The sequence below is a fragment of the Thunnus maccoyii genome, chromosome 18, assembly GCF_910596095.1.
Source record: "Thunnus maccoyii chromosome 18, fThuMac1.1, whole genome shotgun sequence".
Taxonomy (NCBI): domain Eukaryota; kingdom Metazoa; phylum Chordata; class Actinopteri; order Scombriformes; family Scombridae; genus Thunnus; species Thunnus maccoyii.
The window spans coordinates 22,738,257-22,763,846 of record NC_056550.1 but is presented as its reverse complement, the minus strand read 5'-3'; the positions used below and the strand labels follow the sequence as shown (position 1 = coordinate 22,763,846).

The 25,590-nt window shown below is 40.1% G+C and overlaps 1 protein-coding gene and 1 long non-coding RNA gene across 2 annotated transcripts; one reads left to right on the top strand and one right to left on the bottom strand.

The window, feature by feature from the left end:
- The first annotated feature begins 601 nt into the window (after positions 1-601).
- LOC121883724 lies at positions 602-6,486 on the top strand. The gene is made up of 4 exons (XR_006092260.1): positions 602-742; positions 4,656-4,681; positions 5,577-5,701; positions 6,212-6,486. It is a non-coding gene; the product is annotated as an uncharacterized LOC121883724 (long non-coding RNA).
- Positions 6,487-6,577: 91 nt separating this feature from the next.
- mpp3a (membrane palmitoylated protein 3a) lies at positions 6,578-24,385 on the bottom strand. The gene is made up of 19 exons (XM_042392167.1): positions 24,022-24,385; positions 21,841-21,903; positions 21,603-21,721; positions 20,075-20,152; positions 19,605-19,685; positions 19,165-19,302; positions 18,926-19,007; positions 17,395-17,480; positions 16,398-16,472; positions 15,831-16,027; positions 15,013-15,077; positions 14,095-14,115; positions 12,977-13,018; positions 9,997-10,152; positions 9,758-9,838; positions 9,578-9,671; positions 9,381-9,489; positions 8,998-9,126; positions 6,578-7,755 (listed from the first exon to the last, which is right to left on the bottom strand). The coding sequence occupies exons 2-19, from the start codon at positions 21,875-21,877 to the stop codon at positions 7,576-7,578; spliced, it is 1,770 nt and encodes a 589-aa protein (XP_042248101.1). The 5' UTR covers positions 21,878-21,903; positions 24,022-24,385; the 3' UTR covers positions 6,578-7,575.
- Between the last annotated feature and the right edge of the window lie 1,205 nt (positions 24,386-25,590).

Genomic DNA, 25,590 nt, shown 5'->3' with positions numbered 1-25,590 from the left:
GTAGCATTAGGATTTCCCTCAACCAAACCATGAAAAACTCCCCCAGACCAGAAGAACACAAGGTGTCCACATACTTTTGGCAATATAGTAAAAGTGTTTTATGTCCCCTTCCAATATTCTGTGTGCACATCTGTTTCAACCAATGAAAATGCCAGATGTGGCAAACATAACATTTTCTTGCATATTGAAAGGTGGCTGTGGCTCAGGAGGTAGAGCGGGTCATCCACTAATCGGAAAATCGGTGGTTCGATTCCCGGCTCCTCCAGTCCACATGCTGATGTGTCCTTGAGCAAGACACTTAACCCCAAATTGCTCCTGTGCCATCAGTGTGTGAATGGTTAGCTTCCTCTGATGGGCAGACAAGTACAATGCATTTACCATTTAAAGACTTAGTTGCATTGAGGCATGTGTGATTTAATTTGTTGTCAAGTTATCAGACTAGTTAACGCTTCTTAATTAAATTTTTTAAAAAGCACATTGATGCTAAACTTTTTTTAATATAATACCAACATCTGGCAGCAGCTTTTGTGGATCCTAAAACAGGCAGCGAGTCCCTGAACTAATGTGACTCACTCTGCAGCTGACAAATCAACTCATTGGCAACACCTGTCATCATCAGAGTCTGATCACTAAGAACAAACACGCAGACAAAGGAAGCAGATGGGTAATTGCTTGATTTATGACAAATTATTGCTCTTTACACACAAACTTCTGTACAGAGACAGAAGAAGCAACATAACAGGTAAGAGAAGACTTTCTTTATACATTTAGAAGACATGTAATTCTCAGACAAAACCCTCATATAATGATTATTTGAGATCATAGCAGCATAACAAACTAAAGATGTGCAATACGCAGTGGTTGAATGTAATGAAGTACATTTACTCAAGTACTGTACTTGTTCTTTCCATTTTCTGCTTCTTGTTACTTCTACCCTACTAGATTTCAGAGGGAAATATTACACTTTTTACTGCACTACATTTATTTGCCAGCTTTAGTTAGTAGTTACTTTTCATATTAACATAGAAATTTATGAGAAGATTATTAAATACAACATGTTGTTAAAGATTAAACCAGTTGTTCCCAACCTTTTGGGCTATTTTGTCTAGTTTGGGCTCCTTTTTCATGTCTCAGATGTCTGTGAGTTGTTAGCAGTTCCACCAAAGAGACATTTCCCCTCTAAACTTCTGACATGGTTTTTCATTTCAAAAACTGTTTGAGGCCCAAGGATATTAAACTCTGCAATATTTCACAAAACAGAAAAGATAAGAGAAAATTTGTGCACCAGAACTATGTTTTTCTTCTTTCCTTCCCCATTTATCATCTCATGACCACACAGATTTATCTTGTGACCCTTCGGAGGGACCCGACCCTTAGGTTGGGAGCTTCTGGACTAAATGATGTAACTGTATAGAAATTAGCTCCAGCAGCTGCAGCAGCAAAATGCTGCCTACACATGATGTATTAGTATTAATTATGGAATTCATTGTAATATCTAGTTGGCTATAAAACATCAGTCATGAGACAATTTTCTGCAAAACAAGTACTTTTATTTGTAATACTTAATTTAAAATTGTACTTGAGTAAAAGAAGTATTATTAGCTACATTTACTGGAAGTACTTTTACTTGTAATGAGTATATTTACACTGTGGTACTTTTACTTAAGTAAAGGATATGAATTCTTCTTCCATAACTGGCAATACATGACACTGTTTGTCACAAAACTACCCCTCAAATCTTCCTCAGATTATTTATAGATGTCAATTTTCCCTCATTCACCCCTTTAAGAAATTCTCTCATGCTTCAGTAAACAACTTTTTTGGATTTGCATCTTGACCCCATGATTCATACAGCAGAAAGAGCATGAAGTTCACCCTCTTCTTCAATCTGAAGGTCATCTCATTCCTCTCAGGCAAAAAGCCTTTGGATGAGAGCTGTTCTTTTACTTCTACTCATGAGCTAGGGCTCTAAAGCTGAATTACATCCAGTCTGGCTAATACAGAAGTGCTTCTGTGCCAAACACCATATAGCTGTAATTGAATTCAGATTCAATTATAGCTCAATATATCATCATCATTATAGCCTCCTCCAAGGCCCACAAGCCCAAACGCTCGCCTTGTACAAGGTTTTTTTCTTATTCTTCTACTAGCCATAACTCAAAACACACTATATCAGTACTTCATTCACTCTATTGTTTATCAATTTATTGATGTCAGAAACCTCCATTTCATTTCCACATTCTGCCCTCAGTTAATTAGGTTTACAATGATTAAAAAAAAAAACATTTAAAAAGTGTCATTATGAGCAAAAAAAGACAATTCAAACTCAAACTGAAACTACTAGAAAATATCATTAATCATTAAGTTAAACAACATAAGGCTAATTTGAATTCCCTGCATGATTCCACTCTGCTTTTCCAATTTCTGTGTGTTTGTCCTCTCCTATCTTGTTTCATTTTGTCTTGTCCTTGAGGAAATCCCCGGTCCATTTGAACAAACTAGGTAATGTAACTTCATAGGCCTTGATGTGTGGCAGGCAAGGACGGCAGGCACTTATTTCTATATATCATAAAACATAAGAATCCTTTTGAGTTAACACTCAATAGTCCTGCAGTTGCCCAAACTCTTTAATTAACCTAAAGCTTTAATAGGAATATAATTCTTTACATTTAAAAGATACACTGAACAAAAAGACTGCAAGGTAATTAAACAGTCAATCACACAGAAACTTAAAGCAACCTAGGGTTACCTAGAGTTATCTAAGGAATTGTTCAAGATAACTCCATATTTGCTTTCGTTCTGTCATTGAGATGAGAAGATTGATGCCAATGTCGTCTGCGAGATGAGGACAGAGCTGGAGTCGTATAGAGTTATATTTGTCCCTAATTCCTGAGCGTGCAATCGAACATTGAAAAAATAAAATATATTTTGTATAAAAATAATCATGTAAAGAATTGAATTTGAGCAAACCTATTCTGTGTTCAATACATTTTTGTGTTTGCTGTTATCCACATACAGTTTTATTCACCTCCCCTCTCAGTTTCTTTGCTCTGTGTGCTTGTAAAGTGTTTGACCTGCATGGATATTAGCCAACACACAACTAAATTTATTGAGGGCAAAATAGATTTTTGTTTGCTCAAATTAAATCATTCTTTGCGTGATGATTATTTCTGTACAAAAAAGATTTTATTTCCTTGCAAAAAATATTTTTTTGTGCTCAAAATGTTCCAACACCTGCCGAGGAATAAGGCACAAATATAACTTCATAGAGTCAGGACATGTGTAGCCTAGCTTAACATAAAGACTGAGGCAAAATAGCTAGCTTTCCTCTGTCTAAAATAATATGTATTTTTTTTTAAACTACAAACTACAAAACCTAAATCTCTACACAATGTACCTTGTTTTCTTAAGAGGTGGATGAACATTAATGTAAAAATTACAGTTTGGGATTCATGATCAGTTTGTAAAGTGCTGCTTAGCAATGTGCAAAAGGTTAGCCAGATTCGTTCATGTACCAGAGTCAGACAGTGATTGTTAGCCTGTTAGCTTGTTAGCCTGGAGACTCAGTACTTGTTAGCCTGTGGATACTTTGTTACTTGTGGACTTTGGAGGTACTCGCTGCTGTAGTTTGGTTGATATGATTGTTAGACTGCTTTAGTGCCTATTAATGATATTAATAATAATCAAAACTGTTTTTCATTTTGATTGAGATGTATTTATTTTCTCCAGATCATTTCTCATTTTGTCATGGTACAACATACATACAAGTTGGTAGATTTTTTATTATTTACTAATTTACTAAAATTTACTAAAACATATAGGCCTACACATGTAGCATAATCACAATAAAAAATGGTTTCACAACTTATCAGCTTTATGTTAAAGCCTGATATTTTTTTAGGATAATGAAGCATAAATGGATTTACAATCACTTGTTGAGAGGTGCGCAACACCCAGTACTGGAAAACTCAAAATACACACATTTAAAAATACATTTCGAAGTATGGACTCGAGTAAACTGAGACAACTCAAAAAACTGGAACCAGCAGTACTGTTAAATATGATATCATATCAATACTGATTATCAATCCTCTCATGTAATTTTTGGAAAGAAAGCACACAAAAGTAAACCACAAAGTGTGCAAAGTTTCCAGGAATTGACAAGTTATCATGTAAATTTTGAGAGTAATCACTTATATTCAGCAATGGGTATTTTTTTTTAGTAGTAAACTCAGTGCTGAAGCAAAGAAAGGTTTGGGGCAGCGACTTAAATCTTTTTACATATGCTTTACTTCAAAACAGATAGTGCAGGTATAGGAGATGTGTGGCCTTTGTATTAACCACTGAGCCGTGAATCACAGCATATTCTGTGTGTCTGTAATGACTGTTAGTGGATCTGAGTGCAGCCTCAGCACACCTTCACACTAACATATTTCTGTTTTCTCTGCGGAGCAGCTCCACTAATTAGAATGATTGTTACACACTTTAATTGGCTCTGCCAGCAGCAGTCTCAGGAGCTGCAGGATGTTCGGAGAGTTAATTGCATAAAAGAGAGAGAGCGAGGGAAAAAAAACTGATGATCAACCCTCACAAAATTTACCAAAAACCTGCACTATGCAGGCAGAATAATGGTCCTATCTCTTTTACAATTACAGAAACTGAATAGGAACAGTGATGAAAAGTAAGTGCAAAGTTCACAATGGTGTTTACAGGAATGTGGAAATAGGTGCTTACATTGGTTGTTTCAGGGTTGTTGTTGTTTTGGTGAGGGGGTTTCTTTAATTTTGTGTTTATAAATCATTAATCTGATGTGTCTGATTTTTTTTATAGAATCCAATTTTGAGTTTAGATAAAAATACTGGGATATGTTTTTTTTCCTTTTACCCTCGAATATGGTGATACAGAGGTCTATTGATATACTAGGTGGGTGGGACAATCTGTGATCCGAAAGTGCCTTTTTAATAATACAGGATTGGAATCAGCTCAGATTTCTTAATGTCTTTTAATTTATTACATTAACACTAAACAATGGCTGAAATTAACAGATTTTGTGTTAATGTTGTACCAGTAATATTTGTAAATGCAGCAGTAAAATAGCTCTACTGTATGCATTTCATTAATCATGATCACCTGACAAACACAGAAAGGCTTGTTTGAACATTGAACTTTTCAACTTGTGCTTTCCTTGTACTAAAGGGAGTTTTTTGTCACATCAAGATCAGTTTACTAGTCATGTAGAATACAACTCAGCCTGTGAAAACAGTTGTATAATGTCTTTTGTGGCTCCAAAATCTGCCTCCTGATGATGTCAGCTTGGCCTTAGAAACTACTCATTTATAACCAATCTGCACAAGTGGAGCATTGTGGGTGTTTACCAGGCAGGGTGGTCCATTTTGGGGGGTACTGCTGACTATTGTCATCCTCTTAAATCTCTTGCTCCTTACATTACAACAGCCACAGAATGAAATTGTTTTAACTTATGGCACTCAGGTTCCTCTAAAGTGCATTGAAATCCCTTTCCAGAACCTCAGTTTGTACCCAACTAATCCATCACTTTGACAATAATCTCTTCCCAGTGCAGTCCACCTGGAAAACAAGGCTGATAGATGTGTGGTTACTCTTGTGGACCAAAGCTGAGGACTCCTAGCGGTGTTTTAGCTACACTGAAATGAACTGCAGTAGAGTCAACAACAGCTTTGAGGTAAACACACACATTTAACACGTTGACATTGAAATGTTCACTGCAATCCCTTTAAGAGGTTACAAACCTAGAGGCGTTTTTAAAAAAGAATTATTCAAATGAAATACCAAAAGTTAGATTCAGCTAGCTTTATTATGGCACTTTTTACATGTCACATTACAAATTGAACATTCTAGGTTTCTTGTTTCATACAGCACATGAAAAGATTGAGAACATTGCATATAAAAAACAAAAGGGCATCTGGAAGCTGCTTTGTTTTTCATCACACACTTGTCAGTGTAGGAGTGATAGTTAATCCAAATTTTTTTTAAAGCTATGTAGGATATTGTTAAACCTTTTTAATTTTAAGTAGTGCTTCCGCTAACTCTTTTCATTATCATTAATCTGCCAATTCGAATGTTTAATTGACTAATCTTGTCCATAAAATGTCAGAAAGTAGTGAAAAATGCCAATTAAAATTCCCTAAAGCCAGAGGTGATGTCTTTAAAATTGCTTGTGTTTTTTTTCCAGACAGTCCAAAACCCTGAGACTTTCAGTTTGCTATCACAAACGACAAAGAAATGCAGCAGATCCTAACACTTGAGAAACTGGAACTAAGGAATGTTTGGTATATTTGATAAATGCCTTAAATGATCATCAAAATAGTTTTTTTTATCAAATAGTTAATATTCTATTAATAATTTTTGCTCTAATTTGAAATCTGTGGATATTTTGCCTCCCGTGCCCACACTGTGTCTCCAGTCTGACAGTACGACAATAAAGCAAAACCCTGATTATTAAGGAAACAGACATCATCTCTTCTTCTGGAGTCAAAAATACAGATATGTGCAAGGAAACTGTACAAAATCCATTCCTGGAGCATCACATGTTGGTGTATGAACATACACTGTGACATCCATCCACACACACACACACTTTGTGTGGATGGCGTTATTTTTACACACAAACAGATGTGGGTTTCCAGGGATCAACAGGTAAACAGGTTGCATTGAAGTGCTACGAGATCTTTCGTTGGCACACAAGGAGTAACATTTACAATATTTACATCTGAGATTAAATAATCAGTTGTCATGCGTTTCCCTAAAAACAATGTTTTGTAGAAAATAAGATTCTCACATTCCAGTTTAATATTTTTGTTTCTGTCCATTTGTGGAAACTCTATTTATGGTTTAGCAAAAAGAGAAATTTCAAATTGCATTCACTTAAATCTTAATTACTCTATTTCTGCTGAATGTATGGGTTGGTTCTTATGCTGTCCAGGATGTATAAGGAGTAGGACTTAACAGGAAGCATTCAGCGATTAGCATTGAATTAAATAAAAATTTGGAACTAAAAAAAAAACATGCTACTAAAACTACTCCAACAGGAGTCACATTAAAGCTGACTGACAGAGCAATCCTCTGAGTAGGATCCCAAACCTGACACGCTCTAGTGAACGATGCAGCTAGAAAGAGTGACAGTGTGAGGAATAAAACACTTAAACTACAAACATCCTTCATCCTTCCCTCATCTTTAAAGTTAATAAATTAAATACAAACCAAACCTGAATAAATATGACATGAGAATGTAGCGAACATTTGAGTGACAGTAAAACTGAGTTTTGGGCAATTAACTGGCCTTGAGCCAATAGAGCTGTAGATCTGCTGTAACACCCCAGACAATGAGGTATTCCTCTGACATCATCCTCTCCCTTTGGTGCCTCAGTTTATGGCTGCCGGACGAGCCTTGTGTCAGTCAGGTAGAGGGAGTTCAATGGACTCCCAGGCTGGCCAGAAGGCCTTTGGGAGGGAAAGGGAATCGGCTCATGAGGAGAAGACCAGTGCAATTTGGTGGGTTGGCTGTGAAGCTCTTCTGGAAGATGCAGGAGGATAGGTTTAGGTCCGCACCCAGCTGAGAGGCACCCAGAAGGACTCTCGCTCCAGCCTTTCCAAAATACCTCTCAGCTCTGCACAGGCACTGGCTGAGTCCTCCTTGATCAGGACCCGGTCCACCAGGTGTCCATACTGTTGATCAATCTGAATGGCAGACTGACGCATCTCCTGGAGGTCCTCATCCTGTTAGAGAAAGAAATACAGGTTTAAACTAGCTGTGCCCTGGTACAGAGGCTGGATCCTCTGAGCGAGTCATCTGCAGTCACCTGCTGGTCCTCCATGGCCCACATCCTTTAAAAGGAGACATAAAATGTCTTGTGTGACTTTCAATCTTTTACATATGGTGTAAAGTTCCAAAATTTGAAGTGAACGTATGTAAAAATGCTGCCTTCAAGTCAAAAGCCAGGGCTTCAGCCTGCTCTGAATACTCTGTTTGCAAAGATACCTCTACATCCCCATCGAAATGACGTCAGATTGTTGCCCACGTTTGTTGCTATGGTTGTTTAATGGGTTGTTTATGTTGTCCACTAGCATATTTCATATCAGAATCAGGCTTAAACATGTACAGATGTATTTGAGAAGTTTACAGAATAGAATAGAATTGACTCATCGGGACGTAGAGCTAAAACAGCATGTTTCAGACAGGCTGAACTGAGGGGCTGCATAAAGAGCCAGTATCAGGTAAAGACAGTTATTTAAAATCATGCAAAAATATTCCAGTAGTGCCCCAGAATAAAAATATAGACCTGAAAATGTGCATGATTCTTTCTCTTTAAAGGATGTAGCCTCTGAAGAATGTGGACCATGAAGGTGGGTACCAGAAATCAAAGTTTGCTTTCAGGTCCTTTGTAGGATGTACCTTCATGGTCCACATAAAGATGTCCACATGTAGGACCTGCAGGTTCAGCCCTCAGGTGCTCTATCTGACTCACCTTCAAAGGATTTAAAGGCTGAACATGCTCCTCCTCACAGAGAGCAAAACTATAATTGTCTCTTTTGGTAAATACATCCCTATAACATAACATTTAGTTTAATATAATGCCTTGAGATTAACCATGCATGGCAACAATAACAAACAGTAAAGTTTGGCATCCAATATTTACACCCTGCAGTACCTTTCAACTACCTTCAAGTGTTCCCAGTTTATGTATTAATATTTACTAGTGACTCCTGAACACAAATACCAAGTCGATATGAGGGGGTCACATTATGTTCTCCAGCTTAATAAATTGGCAAGAGTAGCCTCCATTAAAGGTGCACAGTGGATTATGGAATATTTAGGACTGCAAAAGATGTGTGTACTCTCAGATTCAGCCAAAGGAATACTTCAAAGCCACATTTGGCAAAGCCTTTGAAATGGGACTCCAGAGGATCCAGTTTCTGAACCGGCATAGCTTTATTGCAAAGAGAAAAATTAACACTCACTGTTATACGGCCATGGTCTCCCCCTCCTGGTGAGGTGGCGGCACTGCGCCGACGTCTGCTCTCAGGAACGCGGGGTTTGACAAATATCACATAGGGTTTGAACTCTGCTGTTCGCAGCCTCTTCAGGGCCTGGAGTATATATATTATAGTATATAACAGAACAAAGAGCAAAAGCAGAGGTCAGAAATCAGACATGGTAGGACAAAGTCAACAATGATGCATCACTCTCCACACAGTGAGCAGATACAGTATGACTGCCTACCCTCATCCACTCAGCAAACTGCTGCTGCCTGCAGGATCTGACACGTTATGATAGTGGACTGTGATACTTTTGGATGTACATTACACAAGATGGGTTCAAGTGGCTGCAACATGACCCCTACCTCAGGCTGCACATCAACTATACACATCTTATTCTTGGCCTGCACAGAGCGAATAGCCTCTATACTGGTGCCATACTGGTTCTCCTTGTATTCCCCATGCTCTATGAACCTGAGGAGAAACAACAAAACGTTAACTTCAGCAAGAAATAAATCATAAATGTTTACACAAAAGAGACATTGTATCATTAGAAACCTACTTATTGTTCAGGGCATCTGCATCAAATTGCTGTTTGGTTACAAAGTGGTACTCTACACCCTCCTTCTCATGAGGTTTCTTAGGCCTGGTGGTATCTGTGGGAAGACAAAAGAGTAAGTTAAGTGAATGTGACTACATGGTGTACAATAATGTTGGTCCATTGATGTCATGGGTGACTCACGTGGTACAGCCACTGCGTAACGATGTGGGTTTTCAGCAATCACCCGCTGTTTGAGTTCATTGATTCGTGCTCCAAGAGAACCTTTTGAAGTCGGTTGTGTGTGAAAGAAAAAATGAAAGAAAAGATAGATAAATAATGTCAGCACTAGATCACCAGTATGTTGCACCACAGGCTTTGATCCACTTGATGTCACTATCATCATATAAGAGCATTTGAATCATCCAGTGGCTCATTCGTACCAATCAGAACCACCAGACGGGGCCTCTCATTGGACCGTTGTTGGTAGCGAGTCACCTCCTCATAGGTCAAGAAGTCGGGATCTCCGGGATCTGAGCCCTCACCGGAAGATCCTTGCCTGTCTTTACGACTCAGCCGGAAACTCCTCCGCAGACCAGCTACAGCGAGGCCAGAGAGAAGGGACAAAGGTGCAGAAAATATAAAAGGTTTCGGGTTAGGTGTCATGAGCCTTAAAACATGCTTTCACAACATTACATATCACATAAGTGCACAACTTCCATGATGCAAACATAATCTCTTAATATAGTTATTAGATTAAGTGCAGTGAACATGTTTTGAATAAATCCAAGACCAACCCACTGATAATCATGCATTAAAAACATTTGTCAACAGTGCACATGGATTAGAATAGCTCACTCTTATCTGTAGTATAAATGGACTACTTGATAGTGTGAGATATTAGTGGAACTTAGAGCCAATTAGACTTCAAAACTTGAATCACATGCAGCTGTAAACATGGCCTGAGAAGGAAGCAGACTCTGCTCCATTTTAAGCAAAAACATTGTTAGGCATATTTGATGCATTTGTTAAATGATAACAAGTTTTTCAGCAGTTGAAATCAAATTCCATTTACCCAAGATAGACATCATTTTCTATCATTATGGTCCAAACAAGGCATGCTGCTTTGAACAAGGCTACAGTGCTGAGGCAGGACAGACAGGACAGCCTGGCCCTGGGAAACACCACGTCAGTGACGGCAAATGATGGTCTCCCATTGCCAGGACTGTCTGTATCCCCCTGTCAGTGGTGTGTACCTGAGGGAATAAGCCGGGCACTGTACCTGAATAAAATTCCCAGGAAAACACCTGGCCACAGGAGGGCGCCACTGCTTTACACTTAGGAGAGACTATAACTGGCGTTAGAGCATCACACAACCCAGCCTCACACCTCCACACAGGGTGAACGAGCAGCAAACGTGCCTGGTTGAGTGTGCAATGCGTCCAACGCAGCAGGCCCTCATGAGGGGGAAGGGAGGGGTGTTTTGGGGAAAAGGGGAAGCAGTGCACTGGCCACAGCAGCAATGGTAGTCAGTTAGATGCAGGGCGGGAGGGCAGGAGGTTAGGAGGATCCAAACACTGCTAGGAAGCAGGGTTGGGCGGAGGGAGGGGAAGGGGCGGGTTTACAGCTCCAAGCAGACTGCTGAATGTACAGGTTCATAGGAAGCACAAATATGTTTTTAAGTTATCTTATGTTACAGTGAGAAGGCGCTGTTAAGCTGTCAGCTGTGTTTCGATCGCTCCTTGTGTGCACATCGTCATTCCAGCAGCTCACAGGATGTGAGGGAGCAAACAAGGGGGGAGGGGGGGAGGGGTCATGTTGGGCTGTAGAAGGGTGAGGGAGGGGAGGTCAGTGGAAGGCTAGACACGGGTTGAGGATAAAGGGGACTAATGCATTCCCTCCATCCCAATTTGAATTCAGTAAAGTCTGTTGGAAACATAACATGCCTGGCTACCTACTTTGCAATAAATAACAATATTTTACAGTTTCTGCAGTAATATTTGCTATTTTCTCTCTCCAGGTCCATAATTTCCTAATATATTCCTAGGTTTCCTGTATAGAGCTATAGACAGGTGACAAATTAAAGGAAAAACCAACATAAAGTGTCTTAGTAAGGTGTTGATTCATTGATTCTACAAGTCCCTGAACTCTACTGGAGGGATGAACACCATTCTTCCAAAAGATATTCCCTATTTGGTGTTTTGATGATGGTGGTGGAAAGCGCTGTCAAACACATTGGTCCAAAATCTCCCATATGTGTTCAAATGGGTTGAGATCTGGTGACTGCAGAGGCCATAGCATATGACTCATATGATTTTTATACTTATCAAACCCTCGTGTCATTCTGGAAGAGATCACTCCCATCAGGATAGAAATGTTTCATCATAGAATAAAGATGATCACCCAGAATAACTTTGTATTGATTTGAAGCAACCCTTCCCTCTAAGGGATGTTTGGACCAAACGATATCAGTAAAATGCCCCCCACAGCATAACAGAGCCACCGGATCCCCTCACTGTGGGGATCAAGCATTCAGACCTGTACCGGTTTTTCCTTTAATTTGTCAGCCGTCTGTATGTAAGTTAATACTAATTATAGGGAACATTTCAGAGAATTTTCTGGAAAATCAATCCACATAAATATTCATTCATCATTAATCTGTTATTGAAATTTTACCTTGCTTTTAGCAAACAAATTTAACATTCTTGCACATCCAGCTGACCTGCTGTGCACTCTTTAAAAAAACTGAAAAGTTATGCTAACAATTATTTTGAATTAACTGTACCAGGTGTAATACTTAAGTTAATACTATCTCTTTTTCTCCTCGTAACAAATTACACTTAAATTAGATACAAATTAGAGACTCAGAAAAAGTGTTACCTCATATTCTTCTGTAATGATTTGATTAGAGCTAGTAATTTGTGCTGGTGTAATACAGTCTACGTCTGTACTGTGATATCCGACCTTTGACACATCACTGAACTATCTGTTACCTCTAATTATGTATTGGAGTCGCTGAAGAGACAGATCTGTTATTGGCACCTGTAGATGTGTGAGACGATACTTCCTACATATTTTTTCTGCATCGCTTTCCTTTCATGTTTTGGACAAACATTGTGGTAGTTAAATGTTTTTCTACATCTGTATGTTTATTCTCTTGTCAAGTATGTTAAAAAATATATAATATAGATCCTCATTCATCCTTTCAGATCCCAAACCCCTGGCATTGACCCCATCTCTTGATCCTTTGAAACCTTCACCCCTCCTCTTATCCTTCAACCCTGGGCCCAGACAGGTCAACCCTGCAAGCATTCATTGTGATCCCCAAGCCCAAAGCAACCAGGGAACCAGCGCACAGCCAGGCTGCAACAGGCAAAGAGCAGAAAGGGAGAAGGAGGTGGAGAAAGATGTGCACGGTCTCACCTATGTACTGTCCATTGAAATAGCCCTCACAGTCACAGTCCTCTGTAGGGAGGCAAGCAGGGAAAAGAGGGGTAAGCACAGGGTAAGAGACCTGGAAGAGGAATTAATTAAAGGAATTGAAGGGGTTGGAAGAGTTAAAGAGGGGGGGGCGGGCCGTGGGCACTGGAGAGGGCAGGCGGGGCCGGCAGGCAGCAGGCAGGCAGGCAGACAGCAGGAGGCGAGAGTGGAGGGGCAGCCAAGAGATAATGAAGGAACGCTGTTGGAGGAACAGCAACTGACAAAGCCTTGATGAGAGAGGAGAGGAGAGGAGAGGACAAAAGAGGAGAGGAGAGGAGAGGAGAGGAGAAGAGAGGAGAGGAGAGGAAAGAGGAGGCTACCCTTCATCTGGAGGGGAGCCAGCTGTGAACTGAGTCTCTGTGACTCACACACTCATGTAAACAAGTCTGGCCTTTCCAAAGATGCACAGCTGAGGTACAACGTGCTCACATACAGAAACCTACAAATCCACAATTCCCAAAACAAAAGAAAATATGTGTTCTTCCTCATCTACATCTATATTCTGTCCTTTCATCAAACATAACAAGTGACAATCTGCACTGATTTTTTAGAAAATAGACAAAAGGATGGGTGGAAAATATTCTTTTACAGCACAGAAACAGAACAGCAGCTGAAACTGCAGCAGAGTGGAAGATGAGGAGAGAAAATCAGAACAAAAGATAATAGGGGGACTGAGGATGACGCAAAAGAAAAGAGGAGCTATTGTTATCTTTAACAACCTCTGCTTGGTTGGACTCAAGTCTCCAGAGATGCTGTTCTGCCTGCACATCACCTGGTACAGTACACGCACACAAACAAGCCAGGCAAAGGATCTCTATTCTGGTCTGGTACACTAACAGCAGGAGGGGGGGGGGGGGGAATTAAGCTAGAAGCAGTAGAAATCCCAAATGCACACCCCACTAGCACACATGCAAGCTACACACACACACGCACGCACACACAAACACACACACACACAGGCTTTGAGTCCTCTATGAACATTTTCTTATTGTGTATTTTGTGTGTGTGAATGTGTCTGCGTATTCTGGATGAATCGCGTTTGTGGCCGCACATGTACCCACCTTTATCACATCCTTGGTCATCTGATATAGTGTGCAACAAGGAAGAAGATAGCGTAAAACATTATTAGTGTAGGTAGAGGACAGGTTATTTTTGTGTAGATGGCAGATAAGAGGATGAGATTTGTATATTTATGAAAGCAAAGCATTCTAAATATAAGTACTTTTGTCAAAATGACGTCACTAACGGGAAAAGAAGGGGGGGGGGGACTGCATTTAAAGGGCCCCAGCTGGGATTTAGGGGAATTAATCAGAGAGCTGGAGGAGCGTGGAGAGAGGCTGAGACAGAAGAGTCCCCACAGGCTTGCTGCTGTGTGGCGTAGCGGGGCTAGCTGCCATATTGCTAAGCCCTTGTTGTCTCCCCGTGGCTCAGGCCTAATCGGATCGCCTGCAGCTTATGCGCCATGAAGAGCCACCACTCATATTACCCTCTCACCTGGCTGTTTACACGCCACCTCTATAGTATCAAGTGAGAAAGTGAGAAGTGTAATATATTGTTGAGGCATTGTATCTCAATGGGCGCCTGTCGTAACGCCGTGTGGATCTACTTAAGCTGAACTTACAGCCTTGCTCGCTGGCCAGATGGACCAAACATGAAAGAGATTAATTCATATCTGTGATCCCTCCCCTCCGTCTCTGTGCCCCTCCATCTCTCTCTCATCCCTTTTAAAAACATGTCTACATAGCAGCACGGAAAGAACAGACAATGATTACTAATGCCTCTGAGAATGCCAATTACCAGCAAAAAAAAGGTCAATAAATGTCAATGAAAACATTGCTGCATTTATCTGGCAGAGAAATTATTGTCCTCTAATGACAGTGATGGAGTACATTAGTAGGGAGCGGAGAGCTGCAGTTTGTAAACTGTAATTGTGAAATAATGCTGAAAATGTAGTGGAATCCTGGGAGGCAGAAACTTACAGATAGGCTTTTTAGGGGATTTTGGATTCGGTAGCGTGCCCATTTTGATCCTGTAGGCCAGTCGCCTGGAGGAATGTGCAGCAGAACAAAAGAACCATAGAAGATGAAGGCAGGAAAAAGAATTATCAAGTCCGAAATACACAAGGAGCGAAAGGTGAGGAGGGAATGTCAGTGAGGCAGAGTAAAAGATTCAAAACATGAAAAGCCAGGGGGATCATGCAACCGTGTGTGATGCCTGTCAACAAGCAGAACTGAGCTTATGCTACTTTTGTATGTCATACTGATGCATTAAAAAACATTCAGAGAAGGCAAGACTTCTTCTATCGTTACCCAGAGTTCAGAGTGCAGCAGGAATCCACAGTATCAACAGAAGTGTGTTCATCCTTAACATTGATTTAACCTGCAAAAGACCCCATGTAGGTTTTCTCAGTCTGACCTGTGTCTTTCTCTGTGTTTGAGCTTTGTTTATTAATCCAACAGATGCTGCAGTGTTTGGTACGAATCTTACAGCCTGCTGAGATCATCTTACTGACGGATTATGACACTTACAGCACAGTATCAGCGTGCGCCTATTCAAGGCTGTGTTTCAATTTATTTTTTTCCACGCTGCTCTGATGCGCCATCTAATCATAGTTGACCCCTCAAAATGGAACACATGAATGTGGATTTAACAGATTACAAATGGCTGGATAAAAGAAATATCCACACTGTGTGGGTGAACCGTTCAGTCCTTGCACTGATTAGTTTACACCACAAGTTCATTTTAATTCTGTTCCTTTAATGTAAGTCTACCAATACATGATGCACGGTACTCTCACCTCTCCTGGAACTGTTTGGAGGGGATGAGCCCGGCCCGTAGGTTGCTGTCTCCCACGCGCTTCGCTTGCCACCATGTGTGGTCATCCTGGGTCACGACTTGCAGGATGTCTCCCCGCTTGAAGGGGAGTCCTGCTTCTTGGCAGGGTGTGGCCTTGTCTTCCAAGGGGATGTAGTCGAACAGGGCTCTCACGTACACCTGGAATGAAACATACAGGCTGCTTTACTACCAGATCCGGGTAATGAATATCTTGGAGTGATAGGAAAGTCTTTGTGAGAATTACGGAGAGCAAAAGGCCCCCTATTTTGATATTTATTATTGTAAATAAGCTGTCTCTGACTAGTTTGTCAAAGGATCAAATTAACCCTCTGGAATTGATAAGAAACTACTATTTTTATTCAGTGTTTTGCATCTTTAAGGAAACCATTCATCTTGGATCACAGCAGTGTACACTAAAAGACCACTACTCTACTTTAAATCTCACAGTACATTAAGGCAATGTTTAGCATATTTTGTGCTTCCTCTGCAGTTTCACTGAGCATGCTCACTCACTCTCGTTTCATCTTACCTTGCTCTCCTTTAGCCGATCCTCTTCTTTAATGGCAGGGATTATCTTCAGAGTGATGGAGCCCTGGGACTGGGACTAGATCACAGATAGACAGAGGGGGTTGGGGTGAAGTGGTGGGGAATACAGAACATTTTAGGTGAAGATTCACTTTTGTCATAATCCTAGAAAAAATATATTTTCTTATTGTATTTTTTGTGTAGTTCTAGTCCATGCAACTGAATACAGAGATGTAGTAGAGTATAATGCACATGAGTTTACTGCACCTGTCTTTACTACTGACATTTATTTAGAAGAGTAATCATAACACATTGTGTGGAACTGATGCAAGATATTATGGTTTATATTGGGGGGAAAAATAGTGGTTGGTTGTCTTACGGCTCACATTTTTTCACATCAGTGTTTTTGTCCGGGGCAAAATATCACTGGGTTTAGACTTTATAATTAAAAACTAGAGAGGACATTGGCACCGCTGATTCAGTTAAATTAGATTCACAAAGTCCAGATTCTGTTTAATTTGATTTCGTTCAGTTAGCTTCAGTTCTTGAAGATTCAGTTACATCAGATAAATATAAATACCAGTATTGCATAAATATGAAAGTGCTTCTCAGAATTTATTCCGGGAAGACACTTTTTTTTTGTAGTCATGTCTAAGCATGAGTTTTCTTGTGAATATAAAATTGCAAAACATGCAGAGTATAGTTAATTTCCCAGTTTACAAAACAGGCAAAAGGGGAAAATAAAATTCTACCATATTGTTTATAACAAGTAACAACAATATCAACGTATAAAATCTAGCACAAATGTGCACATATTCTCTGAGAAAAGACGCAGAAATAAAGATCTATGTTAGAATTCATTCAACTGAAAATCACGATTAATTGGAAAATAGAATTTCCAAAAACTATTACTACAGATGAAATGATTTGTGATGGAGAACCTCTATATTCTTGTATCTACATGCCTTTAGATGTGTAGCAGCAGCTAAAGTCTGTCTTACCAGCAGCTGACTGATCTCATCAGGCCTCTTGTGGATCACAGAGATGCCATTGACTTCCCTGAGCTCATCTCCTACGTGGACCAAACCTATAAGGAGAAGAGAGATACTATTAAAGGCACAGATTGAGTGGGCAGAAAAACATCAATGACAATCAAAGAAGCTTCACAGAGCTTTCCGGGTCTTCGGGGTTTATCAGTCGTATCTTAACATCAGTACTGTTGTCAGATACACAGATATGGGCAGCTTCTATCCTCGGCTGTGATCTTTTTAGCCGCAGCCACAACAATGAAACCAAAGACTGTGAGAGGTAAGATCGATACGCTTTTCCCCTCAGGACAGAGAAGCACATAGCAGACACACCATTGTGCTATCCCACTCATATAATGAACATGCATGCATTTACCAGACATAGACAGAGGCCTGAGGCTAAATCCGAAGTCTCTCTACAGCTTCTGTCTCCGCATTGATGAGAGTTTTTTTTTCATCACTTGACACAGCAAGAAAAGGGAGGAAGACATCAATGATTAATGGTCTGATTGATTTACATTCGCAGCATGTTTCTAATGCCAAATAGCGCACACACACCTATGTGTGGCTGATATTTCCATGGTAACATCCATGAAAGGATCTTTGTTGAGTCTATATTATGTGTGATTGATTCTCTGGGGACTTGTGGGGAGCTTTGGATTTCAAACAGCAACCACCACACTATCCCTCTCATTTTTCTCTTCCTGCTCTCACTGCTGTGATGCATCTCTCTCTCTCTCTCTCTCTCTCCCTGTGGCTTTGATCTCACTGTCATTACAGTATCAGCTTCTGATTTGCTATCCCACACACATACGCATATTTTTTATGAAACTGTTTCCCTCATTTTCACTGGTTACCAAACACCCAAATGCTCTCACACCGCTGTGAAAACCAGAAGCCTCTTGGGGCGTCCTGGTGGCTCAGCCTGCCTCAGGGCTGTGCTACATAACTGCAATGTCCTGGTTCACATCCATGCTGGGAACTTTTTTGCATGTCATCCTTGACTCTTCTATAACTATTTAATAACAGTGAATGTCCCCCAAAAATCATCTTTAATGTTAGCAGACCAGCTTAAGTTGTTCATGAGTTGCACATGTGGAAGGGACTTTAACATCAGAGGGGGAAAAATGATTAACACTGTTATATAGGTCAATGAATCCCAATTTTTTCAGCTTAATACAAAACAATACCTACTTGCAACCACTCGTCCTAGAAAGCATGTCCTCAAGTTGTGAGCAGGTTGTAGCTAGGTCAATGTTTTGGTATTGTTTCTAGGAATGTGGGGGTTTGCATTCCACAATATGCACACACGTAATAAACATGATTTGTTTTTGTTTTTTTATGGCAGATTCTGATATCACACCCACTGTCTTTAATTGACTGTTTATAGGGGGAATTTTTTCTTCATTTTATACCTAGGTTATCATGTTGTGACCCTTAAAATTCATCTCATGACCTCATTTCGAAATCCCAGAATGACAAACAGAAAAGAGGCTAAATTTACCGCTTCGGTCAGCTGCGCCTCCCCTCATGATCCGAGCCACAATCACTGACCCCGTGGCCTCATCACGCCTGATGGTGGCTCCCTGGAGTACATGTAGACAGAAGGAATAGGATCATTAACAGAAAAAAAGCAAAGGTCTCAGTTCCATGTTTCATCCCACATCCCTTCTTTTTTCATCCAGTGTTCCTACCGGATCTTATGCTCTAATTTCCACCCCCCGTCTTTCTGTCCCAACTCACCAGAGGCTCCTTGTTCTTCACCAGCCTGACAATCTTCACCGACTCCTCTTCCAGATCGTCCTCAAAGTCATCCGGCAGCGGCGGCAGCACGGGGTCAAAGTTCTTCTGAGCCACGGTGTCGTGCACCGAGAGAACAGCCTGATGGGACAGAAAACAGACATGCTGAGATTACAATGCTGACAGAGCAGCCTCATGTCTGCCAGAATCTGTAAACAAGCTTCAGAGATGAATTTGTTAATGTCTAGTGTCACGGAAAATGAAATCTCTGTCAGGACAAATGCCACATGGACATACAATAGTGTTACTACTTCATGTTATTATTTGTGAAACATTCTTTGGATTTGTGGTAGCTGTGGTACTGTATTTGTTTGTATTGAGGACCAAACATGACTTGAATTATTTTTTGATGGATCCTTTTTGAAATATTTTCACGTGTTTACCTTGAGATGTGGTGAGGTCAGCAGGTGCAGCAGCTCCTTCTCCTCTGTGCTCATCGGTCCACTCTGCAGCTCCTCTGCCACCTGCCAACACACATATGAACCATGAGCACCTGGTATGAACTTGTGCATGTGTTTGCACGGTAATGCACACTGCAGTTTACTGTAGCAGGAATGCAGACAGATACACAGACATGCACAACAAGGAAGATAAGTAACGAGCAGCTAAGGTCAGCAGTTTCTCTCCTCCTGATAACTGTTGAGAGCCAGAGAGCAGCAGGATGTGGAGTTTCATTAGATGAGCATTGGGATGATTCAGCACTTTGAGAACATTAAAATTCAGTTTTGATACCTGCGTTGCTTCTCCGTCGGAGCTAACACACTGTGACTGACTGCTGTGCCCAAATGGAAAAATAATTTAGGGTGTGTGTGTGGGAGGATTGTGTGTGTCTATGCATGTGTGATGAACTTACATCCTCTGCCAGGGAAGAGGCACTGTGGAGGACAGGTGTCGGACTCTGTCTCTCATACTGTCTCAGCTTCTCATGAATCTGTAACAAACACATTTGGTTCTTTTAAAAGGTGAGGATTTGGAAAAGGTTTGCAAAAGCCGAAGGTCAAGTGATATGAAACAATACTGTACATATGCATCCGTTTTTTTTGCATCAAGTTGCACAATCCTTGAAATGTGTCGTGACGTTTTTTAATCTGTGTGTGGATCCTGATCTCATTGAGATGCGTGACACAGATAGGGTTCTTGTGCTATATTTGTCTTTATTCAAATAAGTTCTGTCGCAGCTGAGAAAATAGTCAAAATAGTATTAAAATTAATAATGTTTGCAATGCTCCTGGACTCATTTTCCACCAAGTTTACCAAAAACTTTTAAATCTGAGATATCATGCTAAAAAAAAAAAAGTCAAACAAACAATTACCAAAGACATTAGCTCCTTGCATTTAATAAGGACTAGAGCTCTTATTTCCATCTGAGTCAAGAAAACTGATTTACAATTCACCACACAGTAGATAAATACATGTTTACTCACCTGATACACGTATCAAAATAAACCTATTAATTGACTATATTGCATCGGTCATTTTTAATTTGTAAACCTTATGAGTCTACAAGCCAAACTAAAACTTAACTTACTACAAAGTTGCCCAGATGTTATCAATCCATCTATAATTCTGTCATGCTGTATTTCTATAATTTTGTTTTCTTGTTCCATTCTGTACAAACATCTACTGCATGTCTGTCCGTCTTGAAAGAGGGATCCCTCCTCTGTCGCTCTTCCTGAGGTTTCCTCCATTTTTTTATCCTGTTAAAAGGATAGAGGATGTTGTCTCGCTGTACAGATTTCTAAAGCCCCCAGAGGCTGAAATTTGTGATATTGGGCTCTAGAAGTAAAAACTGACTTGACTTGCTACAGTATTCTTACAGTATCTTGGATGATGCTACTGTCTTACTACTTAAAGAACCTGTTCTGACCACAAAAAAAACAACATTGCATTGGTTGTTTCTCCCGCTGCCTAAAACAAGTTATCTTTGTGTTTTCCTGGCGAGTGACCTCTTGTGATTGCACAAATAATTTTCTCTCAGAGGGAAAGGTAGCATGAGTTTGATGGAGGCTACAAAACCTCTTAGTTTCAGACTTTAACACAGGAGACCACTGTTTGTATCCTGTTTCCTACAAATAGTCCTCAATCCTTCATCAAGTAGTTCCTATTTTAACCATGGGTGTAACCTTTCCGCTACAATAACTAAGTAGTTTTAGTTGCCTAAACTTAAATCTTAACCATAGCTCTAAAAAGCTCTAACATTTAGAATGGAGGACTTGTAGTGTTGTCACTGAGGGTAACTTCATGAACAGGCCAGTCTCCCAAAACCAAGAAACTTTTATAATATATAAAATTTACAATACATAGCTGCATATTACATCCACATGTAAATATTACGTTTACTCATGGAATCAGACTCTCAAGTAGTAACAAGAATTCCTCACCTTCATGAGGTATCCCAAGCTCCTTTCGCTGAAGACATCTTTGAGGAACACCATGTCCTCTTTGTGATTGGCATCAGGACGCAGCTGAGAGGTCAGCAGGGCCAGTGTTTCATGCAGCCCTACGGAGGAGAGCGGATAACGAAACCATGCGCAGTATATTAACATAAACAGATTGAGCACAGCTAGCTTTGAGCAGTATGGACAATATGTGTCGAGCATCTGTGCCAACTCATCTCACCTGCTCCTGCTGTGAGGACCGGCATGGCTTCTTTCATGGGTCAGTGAGGTGAGGAGGGGAAACCTGGGAGGTGGAGAAAGAGGGAAATTATAATGAACATTTCCTCACACTCTCGTATGGATGCTGACTGTTGCTTTACTTCTCATACATAAAAATAGAAGTGTGTTTTTGTGTTTGTGTGAGCATGTAAAAGCATCTTGGGACCCATGTGCAGCGCTCATAGCCATACGTCATCTCCTTGTAGGTTTCATGCTATAAATCCAGGCTGCATTTTACATTTTGCACTAGTTACCTCACGTGCGAATGTGTAGGTTTATATGCGTAAGTCTGCTTGCATTATTGAGCCATACCAGTGAGATAAACAGTCACTGCTGGCACTTTTAATCACGCTGGCTTGCATCAGGCCCACTGAGCTTTGTGTTGGTGTTTGAGAGAGCAGGAGAGTGGGCTGCTCTGGCACAAACCCGTGCGAAATAATTGAAGCACCGTGTCATAGCACTCTGAGTAATGGAAAAGCTGAGGAAACACCGATAGGACAGAAAGGAAGCCTTTCACTTAACAGACTGCTCATTAATCTGCAGGATGTATGCGTAGTGTACAGTGTGTAGTGTAGTAAATCTAACCTCTCTGCCCTATCCAGTAACGCTACTTGTGAAACATTGACTTCCTCTTTCTGATTGGGAAGGGTTGGGGGGAGGTAATAACTCTATAGGTAAATATATTTGTGCAATTACATCATACGAGGACTACTATATTGCAAAAAAAACATCCATCTTAATGCGTGTTTTAGTCTCATTTTGCACCTTCAATGCTTATTTTAAATAAAATAAAATAAAATCAGCCAATGGGTGAGATGATCTTGTTTCAGGAATTTTCTATAAATAAGTGTTTTGAAATAATAACAAACCAAGGCAGTTTATTGTTGGAAATAGCTTAAATCAATTTATATTGGAAATAGCTGAAATAATAATTTTAAGAAAAACAGATTTTAGGCCTAAATTACATGTTTTTTCTCTCAATGCAATAAATACACTGAATTAAATAACACAGAGACAACAATGTATAATATCAGTATGTATACATTATATACTGATAGATCTGTGACTGACTCAAAGCTGCAGTCGGCAGGAGCACTGCACAGACTGCTACAGCTTTTACTGATCAATAGTCCTGCTACTCTACTCAATATTCTGCATACTTCAATACATCAATAACTACAGACAATCATGTCCCACTATGATCCGATGACAAAACTCTTCAGAAGCTGTGATAAGTATAACCATTTCCATATAAATTATATTCTGCATTGTCACTTGACCTTTGTCAGAGTAGTTTGCCTTTGCAATAATGTTATATAATAATGGAGGCAGACTGTATGAGTTTAGGTAAATATGGGCTTGTTTGAGATAATTCTTCAACAATATGATATCTAAATACTGACTTATATAATCATACCACCTACCCATTTTACTCTATTGAAATATTGATAGAAATTCTATGCAGTCTGTTTGGAAAAGGGGTAGATGCGCAATCCCTTAACCTGTCTGACGTCCGTTTGCTTATCTGCTTTGTACTGTACAATATGTGTAAAACAAACATAAGCTTTACAAAGAATATTTTTATTACAGGGCCGTTCATGTTAGCGTATGCACCACCCTAAAGGGGCCTTCCACAGTGATGCAACTTTTTGTGAGTAACTATAGTGCACAGAGATTGTAAAGTTGATATATGAGCATAAGCATTATTCTTAAAACATTCTTCAGCGGTTAATTTCATTTTTTAAGTGCATAAGTCTACAGTTTGTGTTTTTTTTCTTCACTTTTTGTAATATTTGGGCAATTTTTAAGCAATTATTGTGCAAGAATATGTCAAAACAATCTGGAAACACTGGCTCACAATTACAAAAAGAGACAGAAACTAACCCTGCAACAGACAAGCAAAAACACAGAAAACGTCAAGGTTATTTTCCTGCACTAGCACCATTTGAAGGAGACAAAGAGTATTGAGACAACACTGAATCTAAACTGTTACCTTAACAGCCTGTAAAGTGCTAGCATAGCATGTAATCCACTTACAAACAATACTGACAACTGGCCCAGGTGGTTGGAAACAAGTACAGACTGGACAGACTGGACTGACATCAGTGTGGTAAAAGCAGTTTTTACTTGGTCAAAGGCTTACAGTCAGCAATGTGAAGGTAGTAAATCAGACCAAAGTATGAATGCAGGCAGGCAGCTGGTCGTCTGAACAGGAACAAAGGTAGGAAGCTGAGACAACATAAACTGAGAATGTCCAGTCCACTTTGTATACTGGGGCTAATGGCTAATGTGAAGCAGCTGGGCAGGCAGGTTATTGGGTCAGGTGGCATGCAGCAGCAACAGCAGCAGCAGCAGTAGTAAACTGCAGTGGCAGCTAGAGGACAGGTGAGGAACGGCAGGTCTGAGATTTGAAATCCAGAGAGGCTAAACAAAGGGAGAGGAGCCAGAGGAATAAAGTACTGGATTATCCTACACAGTTCATCAAGACAAGTGAAATGAACTGGGGTGGGAACCTTATATAATTAAATCATGAGATGATTTTAATAATTACTTTTAAAGTTCGTGTTACCGCCGTTAACACTAATCTGTTCAAGTTTTAAGCCACCCAGATCTTTGTTCCTATCAGTGATCCCCTGACTTTTCCTCTAGTATCACTATGAAGTTCACATTTTTGTGTGGTCTGTAATGAAATGTCTCTTGATTCCCACAAAATTTGGAACAGGTTTTCCTTTTTCCCCTCGGGACAAATTGTGATAACTTCCTCCTGCGTCATCATCAGGCTAAAATTCCAGTTTGTCCAACGGTTTACATTCGCAAATCTGCAAAACTAATGGCATTCCTATCATCTTCAGCTGTACTTGGTGCTACTTAGCAAAGTGTCGTTGTAAGTATGTTAGCAAACTGACAGTAGCATTTAGCTTAAAGCACTGCAATGCAGCCTCAGAGCCTCTTGCATGGCAGACTCATAGTCTCGACTTATTATCATTGATCCATATGTTATATTACAAAGTCCCTATTTAATGTATACCCAGCACTGAACCATAGTGTATGAATTTGTTCTTTCGTGACATAAGCTGGGATTCCTCTTAAATGTGTTACCAGTGCAGAAAAGTATCCTTAGGGTCTCTAACCTAGAAACATCAACATCGATATGCAGTGCAGCAAGTGAAGAGTCCCTGAATGAGGACAGAGGGGAACAAACTGCAGCTGTCTGAATCCTCAATTTTGATATAGTTTTGTCCTCATCCATGTGGCTGTTACAATGACATAAAGCTCATGTCAGTTCTGACTGATCATCCATCAGCTTCGGTTCATTTCAGAGGGTTGTCTTTCTTTCAGTTTGTGTCTCTGGGACCTGATTTTGTAATCATGTATGCTACGAGCTTTAAGAGTTTTACTGACTGCATTCAGATATGTGACTTAACAGACCCAAACCACATATGTTCACAAAATCTGAGCAGTTATTTCATATCTGTGTGCACTTCTTCAAAAGAAAACCTACTGTGCGTCAGTCCGAATTCACTGTGTCTACTGTATATTGCAAGAGTGCAATTCTCTCACTCCTTCTACAGCATTTTTAAAAACGTATCCTTGTTTTTTGATGGTACATTATAAGAATATGATTAACTTCGGCAGAGACATAGACAGAGACGGCGATGAGCTCATGAATAATGAACAGAGAGGATATTACAGCGCGAGAAAGGAAGATGAG